General features: G+C 32.6%; 1 protein-coding gene and 1 pseudogene across 2 annotated transcripts; one reads left to right on the forward strand and one right to left on the reverse strand.

The window, feature by feature from the left end:
• Positions 1-4714: 4714 nt before the first annotated feature.
• LOC11414065 (N-alpha-acetyltransferase 40) lies at positions 4715-8554 on the reverse strand. Of its 2 annotated transcripts, none has more exons than XM_039835046.1 (7): positions 8421-8554; positions 8235-8337; positions 7293-7363; positions 6144-6473; positions 5764-5840; positions 5038-5080; positions 4715-4962 (listed from the first exon to the last, which is right to left on the reverse strand). In XM_039835046.1, the coding sequence occupies exons 1-7, from the start codon at positions 8490-8492 to the stop codon at positions 4876-4878; spliced, it is 783 nt and encodes a 260-aa protein (XP_039690980.1). In that variant the 5' UTR covers positions 8493-8554; the 3' UTR covers positions 4715-4875. The 2 variants fall into 2 exon arrangements, with proteins under 2 accessions (XP_039690980.1, XP_024642081.1); XM_024786313.2 differs by having other exon boundaries at positions 7293-7372.
• Positions 8555-10765: 2211 nt separating this feature from the next.
• On the forward strand, positions 10766-15131 carry LOC11422233 (cysteine--tRNA ligase 2, cytoplasmic-like; annotated as a pseudogene).
• Positions 15132-22547: the final 7416 nt, after the last annotated feature.

The following is a 22547-nucleotide window of genomic DNA, read 5'->3' on the forward strand; positions in this document are numbered from 1 at the left end:
TTTCAACTTAGCCACTCAAGTATTACAACTTTTTTTTTTTTTTTTTTTTTTTAAATAATTTACCCATTTTTTCTAGAGGAAATTTGATGTTGACACATTTCATTAGGCTGAGGCACACAAATAAAATATGATTTTGCCCACTCGACAGTTAACTCTCGAGGAAAACCTCGTTAGTTAACTGCCGAAAATTATGTTTCATCAGATGAAACAGTCACCTGCTCCCCTACACAATATTTCATCATCAACTTTCATACCACTTTCATCCAAACCCCAAATCCAAAAAAAAAATTCATCAAATCTTGCTCCAAAATCATTCAAGCATCAAGCATAGGAGGTATCAACACACTTTTGACGTAAAAAACAGGTATTGAGCATTTTAATCTGTTCATTTTTTGGCTTTGTTATGGGTTTTTACGTCAATTTACGTAGAACTCTGTCATGGAAATCCTCGGTAGCCTACTACCGAAGTAAATTTCGGTAGTTTACTGCCGAGGAAAACTTGTGAAAAATTTTCACAACGAAAAAATGGCAGCATGCCATTTTTTTCCAATTTTTTTTTTTAATTCATTATGACATTGATGTTTATGCATTAGTTAGTTGTTAATTCATATTTTTGTGTTGTTTAATTATAGTAATGGTAGAGAACGCGGAAGATGTTCCGGGAGAGACAAAACAAAATTTTGTCGAAATTTTCGGAGATGTAAAACCGCCTAAGGTTGAAGCGGAAGATGTCATATTTTTGTGTTGTTTAATTATGGACACTTTGTAACGTTTTGATGAATTTCAAACTTTTGTGTAATTTGAACCAAATGTCGGTTTATTTAATTATGGACAATTGTAAAAGATATTGTATTTTTCTTGTTTATGACCGAATTTCTATGTTGTATGATTTATACTGCCTTTGGAAATGCTCTGATTTAATTACATGTAAAAATTGGTCGAAAAATGGGCTTTAGAATTATGCAGAACCCACTGTCTGCATAATTGTTTTCCTCAGTTAACTATCGAGGTTTTTCTCGGCATGTCGATGGGATAAAAGCGTATTTTACTCGTGTGACACAGCCTTATGCAATGTGTCAACAACAATTTTCTTTTTAGAGTGAATATTTTACCCTTTCTTTCTGATATTTTTAAAAGAGATTAATTTATTTATTTTTTTACAATAAAGTTAGTTTCATTCAAATGTTGAAATAACAAGAGTAGAATTAAATTAATCGTGTTCCCTAAAAAAAACTGACGTGAGTTTGGATATTCCTCATCCATATTTCAAAGTCAAGGACATGTTATCAATACACATGGAAATTTCATAAGTCAAAAGTGCGTTAACAAATCAAACTCTTTCGGGTCTTGTTAACAAGTGTCTCAGGACACTTTGTAAGCATTGATTACACGTTTTTTCATAAATGCTTACTACTTATGGTCATTAAACCATGTTCGGGGAGACATTCGTTAACATTTCTCAAATTTTAATTCTAACGACCAAACTTAATTCTTCCAACTATGGACAATGGTGAAAAATAATGAAAGATACATCGTCTTTGATTGCATTCATCCTCGGAGAAAAAAAATGTTATTGGTGATCATTGATTCCGACTATATGTTGTTTTGAAATGACTGATTCAATCACATATTGACAATTTGTATGGCTGAGATAATGTTAAATTTGATGATAATCAGAATAAGCTCTTTATTTAAAATATGGTATCGAAAAAAGAGTCATTCATAAATATTTCATCAAACACAGGTAGTATAAACTTGAAGTCGATTAAAAATAACAATAGAACACAAATGAAGAAACAAAACAAGAAAATAATAAAAAACTTCAACACAATTATTAGACCTCAAACCATAAAGCGATGGAGTGATCAAAACACAATTTTCATGGTGGCTTTCTAAGAGGGCACTTAGAGGTTCTTTCTTTAATTGAAGTTGTGATCACATAAATCTAGGCCCCGTTTGGATAAACAGCTTATATAGGTGCTTATAGCATTAGTGCTTATAACATTAGAGCTTATATGATAAGCTCTTATACTTGATAAGCTATTTATGTTTGGATATGTACACTAAAAAGTACTTACATAAATTGAAGTGTTTGGATGTGATATTACATAAGCAATTATCGAAATTTTAAATATTTTTAATTTAACAAAAAAATTAAAGAATTGAACCACAATTATCAAGATTTTTTTTGATAAATTAATCAAGGCGTAAAAAAACAATATTATAATATATTAATTATATATATATATATATATATATATATATATATATATATTAATATAGTATAATCAATATTTGTCCTTAAAAAATATCAATATTCATATAAGACAAAATTAACATTAGAGGTGTAAATAAACATATCATATATATATATATTAGTGTGCAGTTTGTTACAAAAAAAAACAAGTTAAATTTGTTTTTTTATTCAGTTTCATTTTGTTACGTAACAAAAAAATAATAAAAATCTTCTTAAAAAAAAATTAATAAAAATCTTAGTTACGTGTGTTACTTCAATAAGATAAGTATATAACAATTTTGTTACTCATGCACCGCCAAAGATAACTAACATTATAATTAAAATATTCCTTAAAAAAAATTATAATTTAAATATATGTTTTGGAAAAGTGGATCCAGAGAGAATCGAAGGAGGTTACATAAATTCATAAGCTCCTTGTTAAGCCAGAGGGTAAGCTGAAAATTTAGGCTTATTAAAATATGGCATAAGCAGCTTATGAAACTATGATAAGCTATTTTTATTTATTTACCCAAACACCTTTAAAAAGGCTTATAGGAGTAGATAAGCCCACGTAAGCTCAAAATAAACCAATCCAAACGGGGCCCTAGTATTGATGGGACACAATGACTGTCGTCACAAACCAGGTGAAACAAATTAACATCATTTATTTGGAGATAAACGAAGTGACAATAGTCATTGAAAACTAATACATGTAAGTGAAGAAGCCAAACTTCAAAACTCAAACACGACGTTCGACCTAACAATTTTAACATTTTTAGCAGTTAAGCTATAATTTGTGGATAAATTAACACAATTTGGGTAACTGCTACAAACGATTTTATCACAAAAATCATTACAAGCTACTTGATGCGATATATGAGATAAAACTCATGTTTCAAAAAATAGCATGTAAAGAACAAATCGAAATATATCATTTTATTTTTATATCTATAATAAGCTAAAGCATGTGTTCCATTATTATTTTTTATTTTTTTGAAAGAAGCATGTGTTCCATTATTTTGATACCCTGATTTAATGGAATTGAATTTTAGTCACTTAGTTGTTCGCTCAATAAAGATCAGACAATCAATTATAAATTGGGAGATTATTCACTTTAGTCCATGAATAAAAAAGAAGTTGTCACTTTAGTCAATTTAGTCCCTGAATGCAGATTTCGTTAATCAATTTAGTCCCTGAATATAGAATCCGTTAGTCAATTTAGTCCCTGAATGTAGAACCCGTTAGTCACTTTAGTCCCTGAAATTGACCAACAACGTCTACATTCAGGGACTGTTTTGCAATTTCTCTACATTCAGGGACTAAAGTGACTACTCTTTTTCCATTCAGGAACTAAAGTGACTAATTCCCCATTATAAATTTGATTCAGTTAGGTCATTTCTTTATGATAAGGAAAACACAAATAGAAAAGTAGAGAGACATGGATGATAGTTTGAGACACTAAAATTCAGACAACAAATTTTTTTATCCCTCCTCTTAATTTCTATCTTTTAGTTATGCAATTAGGAGCAAATATTTTCAGAAAAAACCACACATGATTCCAGAAATGTCCTTCCGGAAAAAAAATGTGTAATTGTGTTTTCGTCCGAAAATACACATCCAAACGGCAAAAAAAAATTGTACCTTGTTTGGACGTGTACTTCCAAACGAACTTGGTGTGGCAAAAGTGGCTTCCATAAATTTTAGTCTCATGCCCACGCCCCAGTCTGGAGATCAATTACTAACGTATTGTCATTTTGTTTCATGTTCTTATCAATGCAACCTATATTGCAAGCACATTCAACAAAAGCAACATGAGGCTACTAAGCATATTTTCGATTGCATGACAGCTTTATCATTCTTATGTCCCGATGCAGTTAACATGAGAAGCTACAATTTACAGTTTTAGCTCGAACTTGCAGTAGTTAGGTTAACAGTTAACATACAAAGCATGAGAAATTGACTTGTGTACACCAAGTTTAAGTTGAAAGTCGAGATAGAATTCCACCAGGTATAAATTTTGATAGGAAACTCTAAAAGAACCATCTTATCTACACAAGAAACACCTCAGTAGATATGATAGACTTAAATTGCGCATGGAGGAGAGTAAAATCAAACAGTTATGCCATTAAACAACTTAATTTCCTTTCTTTATTGCTTTATTTTTTATTTTAATTTCCTTTCTTTGTTGCTTTTTTTATCTAAGCTCATTAAAAAAATTGTAAATAAAAACAGTTACACCACAATCTGGTATGATATCCATTACTGTGAATCTAAATAAAAATTGTAATCAAGAGCTTTTTCTCTCAGTCACCTACAAACAGTTACAATCAGATGAGTTTAATTGAAATAGACAACGCCTCATCCCGCAAAAAGTAGAAGAAAAATGATTTCTTTCATTTAACAACCATCATCATGTTCACATTGGACATATATAATTGGAAATATAATCATCAGAGAGAAATCGCGATAATTCCAATATAAGAAAGATAGTAGATTTTGCAAGGAGAAGATCCTTAAGTATTGATAAGAAGGGCCAACAAGAATGCGGGTAATCCAACAGTTATAGATTAATGGAGATTAAAAATTAACTGGTTCATTTTCAAACTTAGTACATCCAAGATATCATTTGTTGTTACAATCTAATGGTGCAGTGAGTGGTTTACCTCAAAAATAGTTTTAGCTTCATCATTAAATGTTCTGCAAAGAATTTCATAACTCTTCTCCATCTGCATATGAGAACAGAAAAATTAACTTGTGCATAGAAATTTATAACACTTATGATTTTGGAGGAGGGTACATACCATTGGATAAACTTTAGAAGGTGACGTGGCTGATATGATATATCTGTAACAGAAATATTTCATCCGTCAACAAAATGAAGACTAAACATAAAAAGGGAGGGGAAAAGTAATATAACAGAAAAATCTAGAAAGTAATTAGGATGATATCTTGATAGATAACCTGGGCTAAAACCAAATATTATGAGAATTATGAAAGTAGAAAATAGAAACGGTTACAAGACCTGCAAAGATCCTTAACTTTTTATTTTGAGAATCAAGATACAGCAATAGCTCTAACGATAATATTGTTCTTACTTCAAGTTCATGTATAATCATCACATATACCAACTAACATTATCATTACAAATTTATAAAGTGAAATTAGAATTGCAACAATGATTGACATGTCGAGGATTTGTGGAAATAACTACGTGATGCTAGGGTGAACATACCCTTGTATATAAGTGTAATACACATAGAATATAGTTCTATATGTGGATTTCATAATGAAACTAATGAATCATTCTCTTTTTGTAGACATATGCGGTTCAGGAATGCCTGCTAAAAAGCAGACACAAATATTTTCTGGAATGCATTAAGGTTGAAATACAATTAATTAAAAGGCTTATGCGAGCAGTTAGGGATATAACATACTTTTTTTTTGCCTTTCATTCATATCAAACTTGACATGTACTTTTCGTAAGCGATAAAAAAATCAATGATGGCATACATCTCTGAAAATGTCACCTTAGTTTACTTGTGTAAAAATTCATAGCTGATAGGTTCATCTTTTGAACGGTTAGCACAACAGCACCCATGCAGTTCTACAAGAAATGTTAAAAAAATATGAGAGACCATATTAGATGCGTCATTAAACTCAAAAGCAGAAAATAAATCAATAAATTGAACAGTATAAATCAATCAATAAATAAATAAACTCAAGCCTGTAAATAGATCAATAAATTGAACAGTATAAATCAATCAATAAATAAAATTAGTTTCTTCAAAGATAACAAATCACACAATTCATCATCTTTTCCTAGACTACAAGCTGTGTCCTTTGTAACATAGCAATAATTCTCTATTATTATCAAAAGTCAGAGTAAGTTTAGAAAACACTTCAGAACCTTTTGGGCGATAAGCTCAATAAGTTCCATTAGAAGCTTTCCCAATCCTTTTCCCTGGACACGAGACTCGAGCTGTAGTTCATACACATAAAGTACCGGTACCTCTTCTTCCAAAACAAAGCGGTAATGTACAAACCCAACCAAGGGACCACTATCTTCTTGACGACTAGTTGAAGGGTCTTCCTCAGTGAACAATGTTGTCTTCTCATCAGCATTTGAGTTATCAACCTCATGCACAAATATGTAGAGTGCTTCGGGATCAACCATTTCTATACGCTTCACCTTTTCTTCCTCTTGCCACTCAGCCCCATATGGCCCTTCCATGTTAAGCTGTAGATTTAGACAAGATAAGTTTTTTTTTGTCAGCCCACCCATTTCAATGAATAAGCTAACACGGGCATATCATTAACATAAAAAAGGGAACAGCTGTTCTGATTTATGATAGTATAAACAAAAATAAGGCGGCAAAGTGTGATCCACGAGGTTTCAAGGCAAAAACCTTGCTATTGGGCCAATACTCGCCCTCATGATAAAAACAAAATTAAAAGCTTTGATTAACTAATTGTCTGATTCTTCTTTCTCTTACAAGTTACAATGAAGGTGAATTTTTGGAACAGAGCACAAACCAAATAGGGAAAAATGATAAATATCTCTCATGACTCATGACTATACAGGAAACCCAACTCTACACAAACAGATAAATAAACGCAGACAAGAACAGACAATGGAATTCAGCCAATTGTGCCTACATCTCAAACAACAGAATGACTGTTGTAGTTTTCCAATAATGCAATGCTGGAAGGTACAGAGCACAAAGCTGTGTTTAAAATTTAAATACTACACTCTAAATTACAAGTTTACCCCTAAACTGTACCATGGGGGGGTTTTCCCCCGCACTCTCAACCCTCCTAGACCGTAGTCATAACCCTAGGAATGAGCCAAGCTCAAAGGTATGACTTCTTAATCCACTACGCTGCGCTTACAGATCTACTCACTATGCTCGAGTGTCTGGCCACTTATCCGTGAATTTGAGCCATACTCAACACGTATAATTGTAATTTGTTTAAACATATATACATTTCAGTTAACTCTAGTATTGTTTGGCTTCTTAAAAAAAAAAAAAAAAAGTAACTCTAGTATTATTTTTACCTTAAGAAGTCTCTGTATATATTGTTTAACAGGAGAGGAAAGTTTAGTGCCATGTCCTGACTTTAAGCACACTGATAGACCTGGAAATAAGGTCAAAATTAGGCACTTACTTAGAAGCAACAAACAAGAATTTCAAACATATGAACATCAATATCATCACATTACCATAATTATGTTGAAATATTAATGATTATTATAGTCTTATAAACTATAGGTTACTATCACTGTTCACTCCTGTAATTAGTAATGTAGTTAGTACAAGTTGGGTGTAGCTTAAATTTTGAGGGAAAACTTGATAATAAGCTTGTATCAGATACAAATTTAGATAAGTTATAAGTAGATAGAAAATTAGTTAAGTTTGTTCGTTGAATTAGCAGTTTGTTACAGTTCAGTTAGAAAGTCAGACAGTCGTCATTTTAGGCTTTGGTTGGCAAGGCCAAACTGCTAACTTATAGCGGATAGTTTCTATCATATGAGCTTGTATCTTTGGTAATGGTCATTGTCTCACGATCTTATAGTATTTATTCTCAGAAAAATAGCTTACAACATGTTTAGAATTTGTTTCCAGCTTATTTTCATAAGCTCCTCATGACATCTTAGGAAATTCAAGTTCAATGCTAATTTTACCAAACACTTCAAGTTCAATAAGCTAGTTTATCCACTATCAGCTAGTGTATCCCCTATACGTTAGCTTATGAGTTATCTGTTGTTTTTCTATCAAACAGTAACAAAAATTCTTAGGAGGTGTTTGGATTCGCCTAGTTGAGTCTATAGCACTTGTGATACTATTTTGAAGAACTTGTGAAAACAGCTTATGACATGTTTATAATTTATTTTTATTTTCATAGGCTCCTAATGATATCATATGAAAACAGCTTATAGATTACAATATCTAACTGCATTACTAATCTAACTGCATTCAACAAACTCAAAAGCGGTTACCGTTAATTTCGAAGCGGCGATAATCGGGAAAAGAATCGAGGTGATCCTTTTTGGTATAAGCTGCTTTGATGAGCTGTTGATTGGCGTTCTTCTTTGCGAGTATCTGCAAAACGGAAAGGTTTTGTTCGAATTAAAAAACACTCGTGAATGAGGAAAAAGTTTTGAGGATTTTTAATTTGAACTTACTTCGCTGCGTGTTAACCTTCTCTCTGTTGAGACGGCGTTGTTGTGAGTTGCATTGAGGGTCTCGGAGTTCATTGCTGGTTTTCCGAGCTCACTAAGATCACTTTTTCATTTTTTTAGAACACTAAACTCTTTCTTTACTTAAATAGTTAAAAGGTAATAGCCATTTATTTATTTTTTTTAGGCTAAAGTGCACTTTTCACTTTCTATATTTCGAAATGTTGCAATTTTGGCCTCTTATTAAAAAAAATGGCAATTTCGGCCCCTTCATCCCAAAATTACTGAGAAGATGCCACGTGTCCCAAAAAAGGGGCCATAATCGCAACTTTTTGTAAAGATAAGGGGTCAAAAAACATATTTTCCTTATGTTAGGAGGTCAAAAGAGCATATTTCCCTAAACATAGGGGGTCGCTTTTGCCATTTTTTTTAATAGGGGGCCAAAATCGCAACATTTTGAAACTTAGAGGGCGAAAAGTGAAGTTTAGCCATTTTTTTAATAAAAAGAGTAATAGCCATTTTGATCCTTAACGTATAATAAATAGCTACAATAATTCTTTTTTTTTTTTAACAAGGCAAAATGAGATATATTAACAAAGAGTTTTGTTCCTTAGCACAAGGAGTGTCAAAGGAGACAAAACAAGGTTACAAAATAGTTCCAATCAAACCACAAAAGACATGAACGATAAATACATCAGCCAATCCCTAAACAAGCAAGGGGACGCTGCCACCACAAATGATAACCAAAAGGAAAGCACACATTTTTTGCTTTCAACCATTTGAGAGATGTAATCTTAACATTCTCAAGAAGTTGCTCTGTTGTTTTAGCTGTGTTGACAAACATTTTTTTATTTCTTTCATTCTAAAGAACCCAAATACCACAAAGGCAAATCAAATGAAGAAAATACATTCTTGGAGCATAACCACCTGAAGAATAAACAAACTGATAATAATGGTCCAAAACCTGATGAGGATCCACAGAAAACACACCAATCCAAGTTTTAATTTGTTGCCAGAGATCACCAAAAATAGGACAACGAATAATTAAGTGGTCTATTGTTTCATTTTGTCCACAACCTGTAATACATAATTGAGAATCATGAGAAATAACACTCGTCGCACCAAGTTATCCTTTGTTGGCCATCTATTGCGGAGAAGACGCCACACGCAAATAGAGACTTTCAAAGGAGCACTCTTATGCCACAAAGCATTCGAAACAACGTCATAGTTGTGCATCTCCTACCGCATGAGCATTTGATACACACCACGAACAGTATACCCATCATCAATGTTGGGCCGCCAAAGCCAGACATCTAATTCAGTATCCTGCAAAGTAACATTAGTAAGTAAATTCCTAATCTCCATTACCAACTCCTACTCCCAAGCTAACAAACGTCGCCTCCACCACTCCAAGCCTCTACATTTTCACCCCAATCCAAAATGTTCATCTCTCCCACTGACAGGTCCTTATGAATCAATAAAACATACAACCTCCTAAATCTCTCCATGAACGACACTGTCCCTAACCAACAATCCGACCAAAAGAAAGTATTTAAGCCATTGCCTAAACATTTTGAGATACTTTCTTCGAACCAACTCCCACCTTCCACGCCTAACCAATAATACTTGGCTTTTTAAAGCTTATCGAAAGAAAAAAAAATGGCTTAAGAAGATCATACGTTTAAAAAAAGATAGTTATGAAATTTTGTTGGAGTACCATTTTTATGTTTTTATATTGTTAAGAAAAAAAGATACATTATGTATTTTTTTAAGAATCTTTCCAAAAAAAATGTATTTTTGAAGAATATATTGTTATATATAATTTTTTTTTTGTTAAGAATATATAGTTATGTAGATACATGAGAATTGCTGTTCCCACATATGGTAGGCTGTGCCAAACGAGTAAGTTACGGAAATGCCCTTCGGTAGTAAACTGCCGAAGTTTTTAGGAAATCGGCGGCAGTTAACTGCCGAGGAAAACCTCGGTAGTTAACTGCCGAGGAAAACTCAACATAACCAGAACCCATAACCACAGGTAGTTTTTAGAATGATGAAGATTTTCTCGGCAGTTAACTACCGAGGTTTTCTTCGGCAGTTTTCTTCGGTAGTTAACTACCGAGGTTTTCCTCGGCAGTTAACTGCCGCCGGTTTCCTAAAAACTTCGTTAGCAAACTGCCGAAGGGTATTTTCATATTTTACTCGTGTGGCACAGCTAAACAACATGTGGGAACATCAATTCGCTAGATACATTGATTAATTTTTTTTTTGAAATTGTTTAAAATAAAATTAAAAGTGAAAAAAGAGTATAAAAAGCGAAAGAAAACAAGTCGAGAGAGAACAGAACATCGAAACCTCTCTCTCTTCGCCGCCACAAAACCTATCGCAGAACTCGTTACTAAGAGCGATCGACTACAAAAACTTATTTTTTCCATTAAAGTATGGAAAGTTTTCTCTCAAAAATTGATAAACCGCAACCCTTTGGTACTTCCGGCGCTAACAACGGCGGTAAGGGAAGTGAAACTCCTGGTAATGGTGTAGTCAAACAGAATAATGTCAAACCAAAAAGAAAAAAGAAACGAGTTGAATCATTGCAGTTATACAATTCCAAGAATAACGAGATGGAGGTCTTTGAACCTGAAGTAAAAGGTAAGGTTTCCATGTATGTCTGTGGAGTCACATCTTATGATTACAGTCATCTCGGGCACGCACGTGCCGCCATTTCTTTTGATATCCTCGTTAGGTATCCAATCTCTCTCTCTCTCTCTCTCTCTCTCTCTCTCTTCTTCTTCTTCTTCTTCTTCTTCTTTTCTCTTTGATTCTTAATTGGGTTTTGTTTTGAAGTTATCATGTTTGTTGCCTCCATCTGTATTTTGCATAATCTATTGGGGGCGCGGTTCTGTGAATTGTACTCCAAAACCCTCTAAAACCATTAGATGTACTTAATGGTTTATAGCACCCTGGCATAAGGATTTCCAGCACCATGCATAAAATTATGCCAAAACCATTTTGATGTGGAAATGGTTTCTGGGAGCTGTACTCCAAAATCATTTCTGAATTTATATAGGGTGCATAAGGATTTCTTATGCACCATAACCGCACCCATCTATTGGGGTTTCAGTGTTTTTGTCCAAATTACTACCATTGTCATTGAAGCATGAAGATTAAAAGGATGAAAAACATAATAATAATAATTGCTTGCAGCACAAGTAATCTAGTTAGAGGGCTTTTAGGTCTTTTTGCTTCGCTGTTATAGATTGTTCTATGTTAGTTGGTTCATTATTGTATAACTATAAATACATATTGTAGTTGTACACATTGAATCAATAATGAGAATTGTCCTCTTTCATTCATTCCATATTATGGTTTTTAATTTTGTTTTCTTTAATTTTAGATATTTGAAACATAAATTATGTCGTTGTTTGTACTTTGCTTAGTTTATGTCGTTGTTTAATTGTGAAAACATGCAGGTACCTTAAACATTTGAAATATGAGGTGACATATGTGCGGAATTTCACTGATATTATTATTATTTATTTATTTATTTATTTTTTTGAAGAAGCTAAACTAGCCCCCACTCAAACTGACACCGAGGAGAATCGAACCTGATGCCTTAAGGCTTTGTTTGCGAGTTTGGAGGGGAAGGGAGGGGAGGGTTTTGGAATAAAGGAAGGAGCAAGTGGAAGAAATAGAGTACATTGGGAGGGGAGGGCTTTGAGGGGTTAATTTTTCTTCATGATAAGAAAATCCTCCTCATTTGGGGAACTCAAAAATTGTATTGGAGGAGGGTTTTGGAGGGTTTATATGAATTCTTCAAATTTATTCTATGTTGTTATATTATTCTTAATATTAAAAATATATGAATCATAAGCATTAGTTTATCATTCTATAAAAAAAAACACTCTTTTAAAAATATCAGTCCTTTTGAATTACAGTTTGAATGAGAAGCCGGTTTTTAACAATATCAGTGTTCCCGCTTGATACATGAAAACTCGTAACTGTCAATTAATGCTACAAGTTCATCTATCCCTTAAAACTTGTATGCTGAACTGGTACTGTTTTACATGAATTCCTCATATGATTCTTGTGTGCTTATTTGAAACTGCTAATATCGCTATTGCTGCAGATAATTAAGCGAGCAAATGAGAAAGGTGTGGATCCTTTGGAGTTAAGCAGACATTTTTGCGATGAATATAATGTTGATATGTCTGATCTTCTGTGTGAGAGACCGACTAAGGAGCCTCGTGTTTCTGACCACATTGACCAGATAAAGGACATGATAACCAAGGTTTTACTCTTCCATTTTGATTGCCTTCTTTTGCTTTTGTTCGAAAATTTAGAGGAATTGCCGAAGTGAAAATATTTTTTTCTGCATGACTTTCATTTCAATAGAATGCCAATGTTGACAGTGCATTTATAATTTGTTAATTACCTGATGACTGCGACAGATAAATGTGAAGGCCACTTTTTTTATGAAATGATATGTATCTTTTATGTTGTGTCATGTACTCTGCTCATTGCTCTAGTGATATTTAATTTAGATTTTCTGTCTTCCACCTCAACCCCCTTAAATTATTGATGCTTTTTGCCCTAATGTGGCATGTTTTCCTTTAGTTTGAAGGAATTAATTAAGCATTTGATAGGAGGTTAATCATTAAGGTACTTTTCAGATTATCAACAATGACTTTGCTTACGAGGTTGACGGAGATGTTTTCTATTCTGTTGAGAAATTCCCAAATTACGGTGCGCTGTCTGGGCAAAGGCTAGAACATAATATAGCTGGGCAATGAGTGGCTGTCGACTCAAGAAAGCGTCACCCAGCTGATTTTGCACTATGGAAGGTGCGAGAACCCTTGCCAGTTTTGCTAACATATTCTTAGTTATAATTGGGATATTACTCATTTCATTTTCATGATAATAATTGCAGGCTGCTAAGCCAGGAGAGCCCAGCTGGGACAGTCCATGGGGTCCCGGAAGGCCTGGATGGCACATTGAATGCAGTGCAATGAGTGCGTGTTATTTATCTCATAAATTTGATATTCATGGTGGTGGAATTGATTTGATCTTTCCTCATCATGAAAATGAGATTGCTCAAAACCGGGCTGCTGACAAAGAGAGTCGCATCAAGTATTGGTTGCACAACGGGCATGTGACTAACAACAATGAGAAGATGTCGAAATCCTTGGGGAATTTTTTCACTGTTCGCGAGGTTACACCTTGAACAACCTTTTGATATTCATGTTTTAACAAGTGTTGTCAAATTTTCACGCGATTTTGTTTCTATTGCAGATCACTGAACGTTACCATCCACTTGCTTTGAGACATTTCTTGATTAGTGCTCATTATAGAGCTCCACTAAATTACTCCATCGCACAGCTGGAGACTTCGTCTGATGCTATTTATTATATATTTCAGGTATGCAGCCTCTTATAATTTGTTTCACAAATTCTGCTTCGTTGGTTATGTGTTGACAGACAAGTTCATCTCTCAAGGTTAACAGTCTCATCACATAACCTGAAATTGATTTGTTTTTATATGGAGATGTGTTCATCGAAATGTTAACAGCTGGAGACTTTAAAGTTTAGCATCCCTAGAGAAATTGTTTTTAGCTATTATGATGTACTTTGAATTTAAGAAGGATTTTGTTATTTGGTTGTTAGACTCTTGAAGATTGTAGAGATGCTTTATCGTCATTTCTACAAGAAGACTCTGAGAAGAAAGATCAAATTAATGCTGCCGAAAAGTGTATTAATAAGTTGAAAGAGGAGTTTCAAACAGAAATGAATGATGATTTGCAGACACATGTAATACTAAAAGGTGCTCTCCTAGAGGCCTTGAAATTCATGAACAGATCTTTGCAATTCAAACAATCCCTATTGAAAGTAGAGCAAGAAGTTAGAGAAGTTTTGAAAGTACTAGGATTATTGTCCTCTTTGTCCTATGCCGAGGTAACACGTTTTACTTAAGTGAACTTGTCTGTTGTGCATTTAATCTTTACAGATGCCTATACTTTCGGAAAGCCATCACGAAAAGGAAGGATGATAATTTTTATTGGTGCATCAGGTTCTGCAGCAGTTGAAAGATAAGGCGTTGAAGAGAGCAGGTTTGACGGAAAAGGAAGTGCTAAAACTGATTGAAGAAAGAAAGCAAGCTAGGATTAATAAGGATTTTGCTAAGAGCGATAATATTAGAACTGATCTAACTGCAAAGGGCATTGCACTTGAGGATGTCGACAATGAAATGATTTGGAGGCCATGCATCCCGAGTAAACCACTTGTTGCACAAGCTGTTTCGACAGACAACAAGGTACCTGAAGTAGAAGAAAAGCTATCAACACTTGCGGTGAGTCAAAAGGTAGAGGAAATACCTGCTGATCGAGAAGGGAAGGGATCGCATGCATCATCATCAACATGAAGGTTGCATTAATACCCCTGTATAGCTATATGGACTGGGGGTCCAAAACTGCCAAAAAATCAAAACATAGGGGGCTGTTTTGTATTTAAGTTAGTTAGGGGGCCATAACCGCAACTTTTGGAAAGATAGGGGTCCAAAAGTGCAATTAAGCCTAAAATAAAATAAAATCCAATTTTTTTTCTTTCAAAAACAATATTAAGATCCTTTTCACAAATTTAAAGGCAAAACAGCTATTTTTGCAACTTCACTAAAAGAATCTCAAATTTTCATTAACAGCATATGGATATGAAAAGCTACATACACACAAATACATTGGTAACAAGGTGCTACAATTGCTGCTATACTCACCAGTCACACCAGCTAAAGGATACAAAAAGATTAACAACAAAGGATTTGGATCTTGAATAATACTCCCTCCGGTCACATTTATAAGCCAAAAAACACTTTTTAAATTCTTTCATTGCTTAATGTATTTGGTCAATATATAGATCAAATACATTATAAGTATTTGGTTAATTACATAGGTGGCATGCCAATTAAGCATTGACTTGGTCAAAATTGATCAAAAGGATCAAAGTTGCAAAAGAGCTAAATCTTAAGGGGTCAAAATTGCAAGTTTCTGAAACTTAAGGGGGGAAAAGTGCACTTTAGTCTTTAAAAAATTGTCGAACACACCAAATTAACTTGTCTTTTTATTTCACTTTAAAGAGTTTATGTGCATGCGTTAATTAAAGTATCAATTGGCAGTGGCGGAGCCAGGAAATAAATCTGGGGTGGGCCGTAAATACTTATGGAGCTTGACTTTTTTGTGGACGGCCAATTTGTTTAGTGTATGAAAATATATATTTTCTTATCGGTACATTTTATCATTGGTTAGTTCGAATGACTATAGATTTATTATTTGTTGAATATAGTTCAAACCAATATTTTTAAATCTTAACCGATTATCAACTCGGACAAAGTACAAGATAATTGATTGAACAACTAGGTCATAGATTGAACCTCATGGTTAAATTAAATGACTCTCGACTTCTATAAACAAATGTATATTTATTAAATTGAATTGAATCAGATGACCGAGTAAAAAAAAAAACCATAACATATAGTAATGCAAAAAAGATCATTACATAAGAAAATATACTTATAATCAAGTACAATAATGAAATATATTTTTATTTAATAAAGAATATAGTATTTTTGCACCTAAAAAATATAGTGTTTATACAATTAAATATTTTTATGTAACGAAAAAAAAATTAAATATTTTTACGATATTTAGTTTTTTTTAAGGATTTTATAATATGATGTTATTTAAGGATCTTTTAACATTTATATATTTTATTTTATAAGTTTTATGAATTTTAACTTTAGATTTCTAGCATGCAGGATGTTTTTTTCTAATAAAAAATAATGGAAAAAGAAAAGGGAAATGGCTTAGGCAGGAGTTGAACCTAGAACAATATACTTGGCAAAAAGCATCACAACCACTACAACACGCTGCACTATTAAAACAAATTTGCACAAAATAAGATATATAATATCAATTTAGGATGTAATATTTATATATACCTACTAAGAATTATTATTTTTGGGGTGGGCCGTGGCCCACCTCGGCCCATAGGGTGCTCCGCCCCTGTCAATTGGTAATAAAATTATCTTATCTAAAAAAAATCCTTTTAACAAAAATCTCTTCATTCATCCCACAGTGGAGCACAACCCAAAATAATAGATTGTTGATGAAGATTAACTCTGGTGAACGGAACAAAATGCATTTTGTATTTAATTGTTATGTTGAGTCAAAAATCACCATAATATATGTAAGCCCTTCTAAACCTTGAATCAACCCAAAAACAGTTTGATAAGTGACCTTCTACATCCATTTAGAATGCATAAAAAATTCAGTATTCTTCAATTTATAGTTCTTTTATAGCTAACACTTCTCCAAACCAACCTTTTAAAATTCAAAACATGTACACACAAATCCTAAAACTCCACAAACAAGCGGCCTCGAAAACCAAAGTTCTGCATCGAATCGCCATCAACCCCATATCACCAGCTATGACCGAGACTCCCACGAACTTTTCGATGTAGAAATAGGAGAAAAAGCAGATCACAAACAGCAAAACTATTCTTAAACTATACTTGTTATTTATGCGACACCAAGATAACGCCGGGATGATAGGAAGAATGCAGGAAATAAGGGTCGTTGCAATGAGCCATTGAAGTGAGATTGATGGAAAAAAAGGATAAAGAATGAAGAAGAAAGCAGAAGCAGGAATCATAAAATTGCTGAATAATGTGCTAACTGAATTACAAAGTGATACTTCATCAAAATACATAATATAAATAATATTATGTGATGTCAAAGTAGACAATGTTACTACATACTTGATCAATTTAAGCCTTCAATTTGACTATGCAAGGGCAGAGGATCACAAACAACAAACTTAAAACAGAAAAACTACCTAATTAACCAACTAACTAACTAACTAACTATAACAACTCATAACGATCTGTTAAAGACGACTGAGCAATACCCACCTGCATGGTCTCTTTAGACTGGCTCTACTTAATTGATTGGCTGAGGTGCGACTGCTGCCGTTGAGGGTGAATGTCGACAACACTTGATGAAGATTTTTTTGAGCAGCCAGATTATGAAACAGATGGCAAGTAAAGCCACCAGAACATACATAAAAATGTCACCTATGACGGAGCCTAAACTCGTTGCCATTGTTCTATTGTATGGTAATATGAATTGAATGAGTCCAAAAATTTATATACAAATGGAAATGTACTATTAAGCTACTAAGATTTGTCCTACACAGTAGTTACTTGTACTACAAGTAATAGGTGTCTCTTCCCTATTGGTTGAGATTTGCTCATGGTGTAATAAGCCCCCACAAGTTTAAGGTTTGTAAAAGTGGAATTAACACATTTTGTTGAGGAGAGTTAACACATGTACTTTGATAAACTATCCCATGTTCCTTAAAAAACATTTAAGTTATTTTATTTTTGATGCCTAGTCTCTGCCTCAATTATGTTGCTGCCCTCAACACAACCTTTCACTTTTATGCAAGTTTTTCTTCATGTTTCTATTTACATATCCTGATAGTAACATAACCCTTCAAACTACAAAAGGTAGAGAAATAGAGTGAGTAGGGAAAATATGCCAAAACTTATGGCAAATATGCCTAGTTATGGTAGGTGGGTTCCATGAAATGATGACAGGGTAAAATAGGGAGCATAGAAACGTGTCCCCTCCATTAATAGATATGCCAATATAAAGACCTTAGCAAATGTGTATATTATCTTGGTAGATAAACAAAATGACAAATCATTTGAGAACTCACTGTGGAATTAAACAAAATGTGTATATTTATCTATCATTGTGTGCTATTTTTGGTCCCTTTATTTAGTGTTTTTAAGCTATATATATGATTTTTGAGATCCAATCACAATCACATTATATCTCCTTTCATGCTGATGGTGCTTCCCTTAAGTTTTACCTTTTTCTTTTTTCTTCTTTTAAGACATTCATAATCACATTGCTTTACAGAAATTACATGGAAAGAGCAGGTAGCAAAAGTGGTGGTTATTTTACAGAGGATAGAAAATGAGAAGGAAGTTTCCAACTTGGTAAAAGTGCAGATTCAAATAAAAAATACTAATAAAAAATGTGCAACATATATTGGTCTTGATATGAGAACAATAAGCGTAATTTTTTTATTCTTATTTTTTATATATTTTTTTTAATCTATTCATTTATTCTGATTAAATTAATTTAATGGATGATAAATAATCACAACAAATATATTAAGAAAGGATGATAAGTTTTGTAACTTAAAATTACTTGCATTCTTATAATTATTAGATAGAAAAAGAAAGGATGAGAAGTTATACTATATTTAAGAATATATTTTTAGAGGTGGCACATATGCATAATCATAACTTCGGAATAATGACTCAAGTTTGATGGAAAGTATGAATGTCAGTCAATTTCATGGTCAAGGGTTAAATTTTCATATTCCTACATTTAAATCATCAAAACATGAATGTCTCTCTAATTTCAGAAAGATCAAGAGCATTCCATTAGAGTTTTGTGTAGATGTGTGCTTCTACAATTAGTTACCTAGATATCGATGTTAACAACTCTTATAAAAAACTATTAATTAAAAACATAAACACGCGGGCTTGGGATTAAAATGAATAAAAAATATATTACTTTTTTAATGCATTTTTAATATGTTCCCTTCCACATCTTTAATGGACTCTTGATCTCGTAACAATGTTGAATAACAAATAATAATGAAAAAAAAATACTTTAATTTCAATGAAAACAACCACCTTTTCATATATGAAGTGCACTTTCAACAAAATCCCCCCTTTTCTCAAAACTTATGCATGTGAAATCAAAGAAAGTATACTCATCCGAAAATACAAAAAATGATAGAAATATACATATACAACTTGAAGAGAAAATCAAAATTATCATAAAATAAAATGAAAGAAGAAATTAAAAGGATAACATAAGCAACAAATATATATATATATATATATATATATATATATATATATATATATATATATATATAAAAGCTTGAAAAAAGAATGAAGAGCTTTGTTGTAAACTTGTGTGTGTTGTGTGTAAGAGGATTGAATATGTGTGTGTGTGTATATATATATATTTTTTTAGGGAGGATTGAATAAGAATATATTATAATGCATTCATTGTACAACAATTGCATGAAGTGAAGTAAATGAAGTGTTTTTGCAAAAAGAAAATAATAAAGATGCGAACAATTATCATTACATTTCTTACAACCTTTCATTAACTTTCAATCAATTTATTTTTTTACTTTTTTTCAAAAATATAAACTATTTGGACAACCTAAAATTAACTTTAGTCTCTATTAAGTCATAAAACCAATGACTAGCAAATAGATGAAGAGTAAAAAATAGAAGTAAAAATATAATACCAAATTGAAGAGGTACCATCCATTAGTTTCTTGGAAAAATTAATGATGAACAACCATTTTCTTATAAACTTCTTCATGTGTAACAATGATGCAACAAAATAAAAAATAGAATAATTATTTATCCTATTCTCATAATGCACATAAAAAAAATTCGACATACATATTAAGGAATAAAAGAAAATATAAAAGAAAGTCGGAAAAATGGACTAACAAACATCATATAAAAAAATAAAAATAGAGCTCAAATATTTGACTAATCTAAGAGTAACTTGATTTCCTATCATGTCATAGAAACCAATTAATAATCAAGAGATGAAGAGTTAAAATGAGTGAAAAGAACAATAATACAAAATTGAAGATGATCTAACCAATTGTTAATTGAATGTGGTGACGAACAAAACCCAAAATTTGGTGCCCAAAATGTAGGACAAATAGTCTCATCAGTAGAAATTAAAAATATAGAGATCATATTAGTGGTTGTATATATAATGAGTAAATGAATGGTCATAGTTAAGAAATATCAGTTATGGAATAAAAAAATAAAAAATAATAGTATTCCACATTCGTGTTATCCTATGTTTAAATTGGTCTTTGTTGTAGCATTAAATTAAATAAGGTGAAGGATAATAGTTTTTTTTCGGTTACAAAAATGTTGATAGTCTTTTTTTACCACTAAAATAAATGTTGATAAAAATACCCTAACATTTCTTATTTAAAAACAAATATAGATGAAGGGAAATTACGTAAATCACAATATGATTCAACATTTAATTTTTGTTCTAGCTCTTCTCCCATGTCAATATTTTTTTCCTCGACAAGTATTTCAACAAACGACGCACCACCATCGCCAATAACGATTGACGCATCCTCCTCCACCATAACCCAACAACACAACCTTTGTCAAAAACGAAATTCGCAGTGTGTTTGATTTCAGTTACATGTCAAAGTCTGAGAAACCCCAATTTTGTTTTCCTGTACTTGCATAATGCTATCCATTGTGAGAGAAGAGTTTTTTTATTTTTTGGACGAGAAGAGGAAGAGAGAAAAGTTGAAATAAAAAAAAATATTAACATAAATTAAATCGTGATTTACGTAATTACCTTCATCTTTACTTGTTTTTAAAAAGGAAAGTTGGGGTATTTTTAATGTTTAAACACAAATGATGAAGAAAGTAGCATACTAACATTTCTACTATTACTATATTCCGCTTTTAAACTTTCCTATTCTTGTCTGATTTTGGAGCTCACAGAACAATCATTTATTTTAATTTCATGTACTATATATACTATTAATTTACTCTCATGATGTAACAGAATGATTGCAGTAGTAAAAATGAAAAAGTTTAAGAACTCAAATCAATAACATGCCACAAGAGCAACAAAGATAATGGTTCTGCAGTGATTTTCACCACAGTAAAAGTTGAACAATAATTGATCCACACAGATTAGGGAAGTGAGAAGAAAGTTTCGCCACTAATGTTAAATAAATGGACACTCGTAAATAACTCTTAGGTGAAACTTATTTCTTAGTTTATTTTCTTGTTTCTCCAAAGTACTCTCACTATCATTTTCTTTTCATGGCTATGCAATCTCCTTCTTCCTCCTCTTCTTCTATCTCTTATGATTTCAGCTTCGATGCGTTCGTCAGTTTTCGGGGGGCTGATACTCGATCTCGGGCTTCACCGGCAATCTCTATAAAGCTCTTTGTGACAAAGGAGTCCGAACCTTCATTGATGACAAGGAGCTTCAGAGAGGTGATGAAATCACACCTTCGCTCGCATTGAAAACTCAAGAATTGCCATTGTTGTCTTCTCTAAAGACTATGCTTCTTCTTCATTTTGTTTAGATGAACTTGTCCATGTTGAGTAATGTGCTGTACCATAAATGCTTGTATTGGAAAAATGTACTTAGAGTATTGTAGAAGCATGTACCTAGGCTAATGTAAGTTCATGTATCAGAAAATTAATGCTTTCTAGAGAGCTCTATCACTCACTATAAATGAGAGTTCTCCACCATCTGATATGTAAGCAAAAAAAAAAAAAAAAAAAAAAAAAGAACCAAATAAGCATTATTCAGCACCAAATTATTATTATTCCTCCTATTCTTATTTTCTGCATAACTTAGCAGACCGATTCTCTCTAGAATATCACCAACAGTCCACATCATTCATTCACTACTTAAAGGAAAATAGTCGCCTTGTTCTTCCAGTTTTCTATGATGTGGAACCTTCTGAAGTACGACATTACAATAACAGGTATGGTGAAGCACTTACTGAGTTTGAAGAAAGGTTCCAAAATAACAAGGAAAACATGGAGCGGTTGCAGAAATGGAAGATAGCTCTTAACCAAGCTTATAACTTATCTGGCTATCATTTCAAGCACACTTCTTCATTTCACTCTTATTTTTCTTTCTTATGGATATTGTTTGTCTTCAATTTCAATTGACAATTCATTTTACACTTACATGTTAAAAAGGAAATATATGTTTTTTGAGTTTTCTTTCATGTTTAGAAAGTTTGTTCTTTGCATGTTGAAAAAATTTGTATCATAATATCATCATCATCGCAATACATGGCTGTGATTGAGATTCTGATGTATTTACTTAAACTTGTCTGGTTGGGCGCAGGGAAGATGAATATGAATACGAGTTTATTAAGAAGATAGTTACAGAGATTTGGAACAAGATCAATTGTGGTCTTTTAGAAGTTGCTGATCACCTAGTTGTTGGACTTGACTCTCGACTGCTAC

Source organism: Medicago truncatula, chromosome 6, assembly GCF_003473485.1.
Source record: "Medicago truncatula cultivar Jemalong A17 chromosome 6, MtrunA17r5.0-ANR, whole genome shotgun sequence".
In the NCBI taxonomy this organism is placed as follows: domain Eukaryota; kingdom Viridiplantae; phylum Streptophyta; class Magnoliopsida; order Fabales; family Fabaceae; genus Medicago; species Medicago truncatula.

Excerpts from the sequence above, each read along its gene's own strand:
- LOC11414065 (XM_024786313.2), bottom strand. The coding sequence starts at position 8,492 with ATGAACTCCGAGACCCTCAATGCAACTCACAACAACGCCGTCTCAACA. Across the intron at positions 8,338-8,420 it reads GAAGGTTAACACGCAGCGAA|ATACTCGCAAAGAAGAACGC; the intron begins GTAAGTTCAAAT and ends TCCGTTTTGCAG. Across the intron at positions 5,081-5,763 it reads TTTTACACAAGTAAACTAAG|ATATATCATATCAGCCACGT; the intron begins GTGACATTTTCA and ends TTTCTGTTACAG.